Source organism: Jaculus jaculus, chromosome 8, assembly GCF_020740685.1.
Source record: "Jaculus jaculus isolate mJacJac1 chromosome 8, mJacJac1.mat.Y.cur, whole genome shotgun sequence".
Classification (NCBI taxonomy): Eukaryota; Metazoa; Chordata; class Mammalia; order Rodentia; family Dipodidae; genus Jaculus; species Jaculus jaculus.
The window spans coordinates 123,627,923-123,635,625 of NC_059109.1; the positions used below are offsets into that span (position 1 = coordinate 123,627,923).

Genomic DNA, 7,703 nt, shown 5'->3' on the forward strand with positions numbered 1-7,703 from the left:
TCCTGCCAATTGGAAGATGTAGGCCCACAATGGGTGAGAGTCTTCCTTATTTATTTGCAAGGATAGAATGTGTGTGTGTGTGTGTGTGTGTGAGAGAGAGAGAGAGAGAGAGAGAGAGAGAGAGAGAGAGAGAGAGAAAATATGAATGAGAATGGGTGCATCAGGATCTATTGTGACTTGCAAACGAACATCAGACATTTGCTCCACTTTGTGTATCTGGACTGGGGAATGGAACCCAGGCCTTCCGTTTTTGCAAGTATGTTTAACCACTAAGTCATTTCTCCAACCCCAAGAATCTTTCTTATTACTTCCACTGATTCAAAGGACAAATGTTTCCAGAGGCACCCTCACAGACACACCTAGAAATAACACTTTACCACTATTAAGGTATCCTTTAATCTGGTCAGGTTGCCACATCCTATCAAAACACATTCATAGGGTTAAGACATAAAGGGAAGAGAAAGGAAGGGAGGAGGATACTTAATAGGTTGATATTGTATATATGTAAGTACAATGATTGTAATATAAATAAAGGAGGTAATATGATGGAGAATGGAATTTCAAAGGGGAAAGTGTGGGGGTGGGAAGGGAGGCAATTACCATGGGATTTTTTTTATAATCATGGAAAATGTTAATAAAAATTTAAATTTTTTTTTAAAAACACATTCATAGGGTTAAGATGCTTGCCTGCAAAGCCTAAGGACCCAGGTTCCATTCCCCAGGACCCATGTAAGCCAGATGCACAAGGTGGCATATGAATCTAGAGTTCGTTTGCAGGGGCTGTAGACCCTGACACGCCCATTCTATCTGCCCCGCTACACTAAATAAAATGTTTCTAAGGAAACACATTCATGACAGCTACTAGATTCTAGTTTTCCAGACACAAGGTAACATATCACTCCGAATCAGTCACACCCACCTTGAATCACATGATGCTCTAGCCCAGGCTGACCTGGAGTTCACTATGTGGCTTCAGCCTGTCCTCGAACTCACTGTGATCCTCCTACCTCTACCTCCTGAGTGCTGGGATTAAAGGCCTACACCACCATGCCCAGCCTATACATTGACAACTTGATGAGTGAAAATTGTTAGTATTGTTGAATTCATTCAGTCTACCATCCATGAATGTTGAAAACACACACACACTTTGTCTATATTATCTTATTCTTAAGGTCTCTGTCTACCAGATACATGGCAGCATTAACTCCCCTTTCCAGTCTGCCAAATGTATGGAGGGGACAAAATCGCCTCTTTTCCACCATAGCTGAAGGAGAGAAGACACCCGTTTTTTTGAAGCAGGAACTGGTGTACTTCAGGGAGCCTTTTCTCTCAGCTTCTGGGATGCCTCTCTCCTGGTCTTCTCTTACCTCTAGTCACTCCTTTCCTATGGCCCTGGGTCATCTGTTCTCCACTTACACTGACTCTCGTTTGGTGTATTTATCCAACTCCAGACACAAGCGCCACTTGGTGTGTTTGGCTTTATGTGGGTCCTGGGAAACCTGGTCTGTCAGATTTTTGCAAGCAAGCGCATTTAGCCGCTGAGCCATCTCTCCTTTTTGGTACAAAGGGCTCTCCATCTAGGGAGGGATGCCAACCTCTGGAGCAGGGGGTCTTGGGTATGTTCTCTTTGCGAGCACCGGCAGTGAGCTCGGGATTCCAAGGTCCACTGGGTTCCAGCAGCTGCCGGTGCTCCCCCGGACCCGAGGAGAGCGGGATGTGCGGGGGGGGGGCGGCGGTGGCCGCCGAAGGCTGCGACTGAGCCCCGGAGGAACGGCAGCCGGCAGGGGCCGTGCGCTCACAGCGCCAGCCGGGGCGAGTCGCCTCGATCTCGGGGTACAAGCTCGGGTTCTTGTAAAAGCCGCTAATCCACTGTGCCGGCGAGCACGTTCCTCACCAAAAACAGCGCGAGCCAATCCGTGGGGCGAACGCAAAGCCACTTTTTTTTTTTAAGTGGCCAATCAGAAGCCACGCTGAGCTACGATGACAACTGTGAGAACCAATGAAATGCAGGGGAATTTTTCTCCCCCCTCCCACCTCCTTAGCGCGCCGCCAACCTCCCGCCCGGGCGCGATCTCGAGGAGGCCGCTTTAAAAGGCAACGCGCGGCTGGCCTTAGCGAAGATGAAGTTGACAGGGGCGAGCGCGGAGAAGATTCCGGAAGCAAGGTAAGGACTTCACCGAGAAGCTTCCCGCGGCCGCCTTCGGCGGCGCAGGGGCGGGGACGTGCTGCGCGCCGACGTCACGCGCCGGGCCCCGCCCCCGGACGCATATAGCGTCGGGCCGGCGCGCGCGCGCGCACCATTGTGTGGCTGGACTCGGCCGCCGCTGGGGTGTGAGGCGCGCGTTCAGGCTCTTGCCGTCCCCGCACCTGCACCCGCCGGCGACTGCCACGCGGCCCGCCGTCCCCGCCGCCAGACTCCGGGAGCCCGCCCGCCACGGACATGCCGCGCGTCTACATAGGACGCCTGAGCTACAACGTTCGGGAGAAGGACATCCAGCGCTTCTTCAGCGGCTATGGCCGCCTTCTCGAAGTAGACCTCAAAAATGGGTGAGTCGGGCCCGGGCGCCTTCGTCTAGCGCCCCCGGTCTGGCGGCGGCGGTGGGAACGAGCCGCAGAAGGAAGCGGCCTCGGCCGCGGCGCCGCGTGGCAGGGCCTCAAGATGGCGGCGGGCGCGGCGCCGCGAGTGCGCGCGGGGGTCGCGGGTGTGCGCGCGCGCGCGCCGCCGCCTAACGACACGCCCGCCGGTGCGCGGCCCCGCGCTCCGCCCCACCCCACCTCCCCCCCCCCCCCAGGTACGGCTTCGTGGAGTTCGAGGACTCCCGCGACGCCGACGATGCCGTTTATGAACTGAACGGCAAGGAGCTCTGCGGCGAGCGCGTGATCGTGGAGCACGCCCGGGGCCCGCGTCGCGATCGCGACGGCTACAGCTACGGAAGCCGCAGTGAGTCGCACCCCCCGCGCGCTCCGCGTCCTTGGGACCTTAGGTGGGGGCGGGTGCAGGCACTAAGGGTGGGTTCTCCCTAGCCCGGGCAGGTGCGGAGGCTGGGGTTCATTTGACCCGGATGTTCCCGGGCCCTTTTGCTTTCACACCTGCCCGGGTGGCCGTGGGACATCGGAGCGCGGGGATTGGGTCTGGGGGTTTGGTATGGGGGTTGGCTAAGTTGGGAAGGGGTGGCCTCTGCTGGCTTTTGGTGGCACTGTCGTGGGTACCACCGATGTTGAAAGCAAGGGATGACTATTCGTTGTATCCCCCCTTGCTTAACTGTCAGTGCATTTAGCTAGAAACGAGGGTTGGGGGGGATAGGCTGGGAAGGGGGCGGGGAGAGGGGAGGAGCTTGAATTAGAAGTTTTAGGAGAGTAGAAGTTGGTGGGCCGAAGAAAATGTTATATTTTAAAACAGTGTGGTATTGTACCACATAGTACAACTAAGCTTTATGCTGTACTTGAACTGGCGGGGCATGTTACTGGGAGGGGGTTGGGGGTTTTGGTTATGTGAAATGTTTAATGTTGAAATTGTTGCATGTTGAATTCAAACTTTTTAACAAGTCCTTGATGTTTCAATTTGAAAGTGACCAATGGGGCTGAGGCTGTGTCCACTGAGGCTAAGATGACTGCCTTTCCTGATTGGCCTTGGCTTTTCCATACATTGTGTGACCCTTGCCCTATGACCCTTTGGCTGACCTTACCGGAAGCCATGACGACAGCAGCCTTTTGCCATTAGACGCAGGGTGATGGTGAGGATTCCAAGGGTTAGACAAAACTGGTTAATCTGAACTAGGTGACTGTTACCTTGCGTGTTTTGTGGCCAAACCACCACCAAAAACCTCACACTGTGATGTAAGTACTTAGTGTAACTAGTAAACATTTTTGTAAAATGTAGAAATGCATGTAATCAGTTAAGTTTTATATTTTACAATGTTCTGTAAAATAAAACTTAGCGAGGTAAATTGAATAAAGGAGCAGTCACTCTCTAACAGATTGTAGGAGAGGGTTAGTTGGATTTAGTCTATTTGACTTGCCCATAATTTAATTTGTGGCAAATCACAAATGTATCAAAGGTGTAGCAGTATAATAGCAAAGTCCTACTCCAGTAAATAAAAGTTGATATGTTTGTACTAACTTTCAGAAACGTGCACCTCTGTCATTTCAAAGCATCTAATTGTTCCCTTCGTGTGATAAAGGTGGTGGAGGTGGATACAGCAGTCGTAGAACCTCTGGCAGAGACAAATACGGACCACCTGTTCGTACAGAGTACAGGCTTATTGTAGAAAATCTCTCTAGTCGCTGCAGTTGGCAAGACTTAAAGGTAAGTATCTGAGGTGCAAATGACAAGGTAGACCACTTACACAATTTTTTTTATTGTTCTTCAGATTTTTGGGTCTCATTGGTCTTCCTGTTCCAGGATTTCATGCGGCAAGCAGGTGAAGTGACATATGCAGATGCTCACAAAGAACGCACTAATGAGGGTGTCATTGAATTTCGCTCCTACTCTGACATGAAGCGTGCTTTGGATAAACTGGATGGTACAGAAATAAATGGCAGAAATATTAGGCTTATTGAAGATAAGCCACGAACAAGCCACAGGCGCTCTTACTCTGGAAGCAGATCTAGGTAATTCGAAGGGTGTGGGGCTGGTGCCTAAGTCATTTTCATTTGTTGCTCAGTTGAGCTTAAGACTGCTTAGTTGTATGTATGTATGTAAATACACACTTGTCTTTGTTGCTAAATAGTGCTATCAAGTTCTTATTAAGACGAAGATTTCATTGTGTTCCTGTGTAGGTCACGCTCCAGAAGAAGGTCACGAAGTAGGAGTCGCAGAAGCAGCCGCAGTAGGTCTCGAAGTATCTCAAAAAGTCGCTCCCGGTAAATAATGTCATTTTGGGAATTTTTCAATTAAAAAACCACTTCGTGGAGCATGTGTATGTTCTGACAAGATACTGAAAGAATCTGGCTTTTCTTTGTTAGATCCAGGTCACGGAGCAAAGGTCGAACACGGTCTCGATCAAAAGGCAGGAAATCTAGATCGAAAAGCAAATCTAAACCGAAGTCTGATCGGGGCTCCCACTCACACTCAAGAAGCAGGTCTAAGGATGAGAAATCCCGAAGCAGGTCTCGCTCTCGCTCCCCCAAAGAAAATGGAAAAGGTGATATAAAATCAAAGTCCCGGTCCAGAAGCCAGTCTCGGTCCCATTCACCTCTCCCTGCACCACCCTCAAAGGCGCGTTCTGTGTCCCCTCCACCAAAAAGAGCTGCTTCAAGGTCCCGATCTAGATCTCGTTCAAGGTCCAGATCAAGTTCCAGAGATTAATCCTGAACTCTCTGTTCTTTGCACACTATTACGGAACACTTCCTACTTGCTTAGGCAGTTTCTCTTCCATGTTTGTACTTGGTCTCTTCAAGAGGATTTCCCGAAAATGGGGTACCCAGAAATTTTGACTTGTGGCCAAATTTAATGAGAAAGATGAGGTTCTAAAATGGTGGTATGAAGCCATCTCTCCCTTTGCAGAATTAAGATAACTTTGATTTTACAGCTGTTGAGCTGAAATAACTTTTGTAAAGATTACGCTCATTTAGATTTTTTTTTAAAGTATTTCAGCAGGATCTGCTGCAGGGGTTTTTTGTTGTTTTATTTGTTCGCTTATTTTTAAATTAACTGTTCCAAGCTTTGGATACTTCAGGCCTTTAGAGGGAGAACTCAATTTTCAATTATGTTGGCTTTTTATAAAGCTTGAGTTTTATGTAAGATTTAAATAAAAAGTTTGCTACCAAGATGAATGCCTTATTGAACAGGTCACTATTCAGTCCTTTAAGTGTTGACATCTGCTATTTGTGGAAACAGTGTAAATTCAAACCAGGCAAGCCTCGGACCAGCAATAAATTACTCAGTTTGAATAACATTTGGTGATGTTAGTCAAATTTACCAGTCTTTATCTGCCCCTCTAACAAGTTGGGTTAAAAGTTAAATCATTGATTTGTCACAAAATTTTGTCTAAATTAAACAATGAAACTTTTAACTTAGGGTTGCATTCTGAGAAACAGGTGCTAGTGCTGGGGATCCTGTCTAGTTGTCCTGTGTTCTAGAAATGGTCAGTGTGTCCTTAGAAATGGCTTGGTGGTCTTTAATTTTTTTTTAAAAAGTGGAAGCAGGCTTTTTTTTTGATGGAAATTTAGTGTATTTAAAGTGGAAAAGCACACTGCATTTTCTGCTGAACATTATATTTAATAGGCACTTAGCACATACTATTTGATGAGATCATTTGCTGATTAAAATGTTTCCAGTAACCCCCTTTGTAGTTAGTGGGGCTGTGTTGTAACATTCTTGTCAATTTTATACTTGTAGTTGGTTTGAAAAACAGTGAAATAGGTAAACTCAAAAAGACTTCATACTTCACAAGTGAAGTAGTATAAATGCTGTGGAAACAATTATACTGAAAATCTGTAGGGATGACTGGGTTAGCAATTAGTCTCTACAGTTGAGACTGAAATTGAAGACATAAATTACTTTACCTTCCTTTGTTGGATACTTTTAAGTCATTTCAGCTAAAAATAGTTATTGGCTTCAGTCTTCAAGTATAGATCAGGTTCACTACCTTCCTCAGAGCTGTCACCACATGAGGTTGCAAGAGTTGAATTTGGATAGAATATGGTATTCTAGGGTTGGTTTGCAGGACTCAACTAATCAGAAGACATCTATTAAAATGAGGCTGTGTGGAAAATTTGAGGCAAGAATCTAGGTTTAGGTGTCAGTTGAAAGTAGCTGGGAGTATTTGGAAATGACAGGGCTAGCCTTATTTTTTAAGAAACTCCTAGATTTCCTTGTTAAAATCTTATGTCTAACCTTAGGAATATAGTGACCCATAAGGGTAATGCTACTTCAATTATCTTTTCTTTGATACTTTGTTAATTTAGATGTTTATAAAAAAAAAGGGTTTATTTTTCCAACGTAAGTTTCAATTTAAAATAAAGTTGTGTCTATATTAGTAGTTCACTATTTTATTCCAAAACCAGGTGTGACATCTCTTGAAAATTGGCTTTGACCAAAGTCCTCTTGTTTTCAGGGAAAGTACCTTCAAGCTTTTTGAGCCACAGTTACTTAAAGGGGAGAGGGCAATATTCCAGTGAAATTTGGCTTTCTGCCTGCAACATCTTGAGCTGGGCTTTCTGTTAATGTAATCACTGAATAAGGCATTTGACTACATTTTCAACTGCCCCAGTAAGTGGGTAATGTATAGATAAATTCCAGCGCCCATATAATTTTTCTAGCAACAGCAAAGGCCATTTTATTAAAATTGTAGTCATCATACCTATAGACTTAAGAAGTCATTGCCTGCACCAAACCACTGCACTTAGAACATTGGCCTCCTTAACAGAACTGACTGAGTTAAAATGAATGCTTAGTTCCTTGCTAACTAGTGAGCAGAGTCTAAGAGTCAGCAACATCAAGCATGCATAAGTCTGTTCCTGGATAGTTACTGACCTGACAGGAGAGCACAAGAGAAGTGAGGAACATCTTGAGTCCCATTCTTTTACTTGAGAGCATTTCTTGATATGCCACAGTGCCTTTATGGCCACTTTGAGTCCTACCTACATGAGCATTTATGTTCCTCCTACTCCTATGTTACCACCTCTCACCTTGAGTATTCTTTTTTCTACTTTGTTAACCTTTATGCTTTTATCTCAATAAAATGCTTACTGGGGGAAAA

General features: G+C 46.3%; 1 protein-coding gene across 1 annotated transcript; it reads left to right on the top strand.

Annotated features, from left to right (window-relative positions):
- Nucleotides 1–2,359: 2,359 nt before the first annotated feature.
- Nucleotides 2,360–7,703, top strand: Srsf6 (serine and arginine rich splicing factor 6). Its single transcript, XM_045156673.1, has 6 exons — nt 2,360–2,547; nt 2,793–2,941; nt 4,182–4,306; nt 4,403–4,611; nt 4,780–4,863; nt 4,966–7,703. Exons 1-6 carry the CDS (start codon nt 2,441–2,443, stop codon nt 5,306–5,308), a joined length of 1,017 nt encoding a protein of 338 aa, XP_045012608.1. The 5' UTR covers nt 2,360–2,440; the 3' UTR covers nt 5,309–7,703.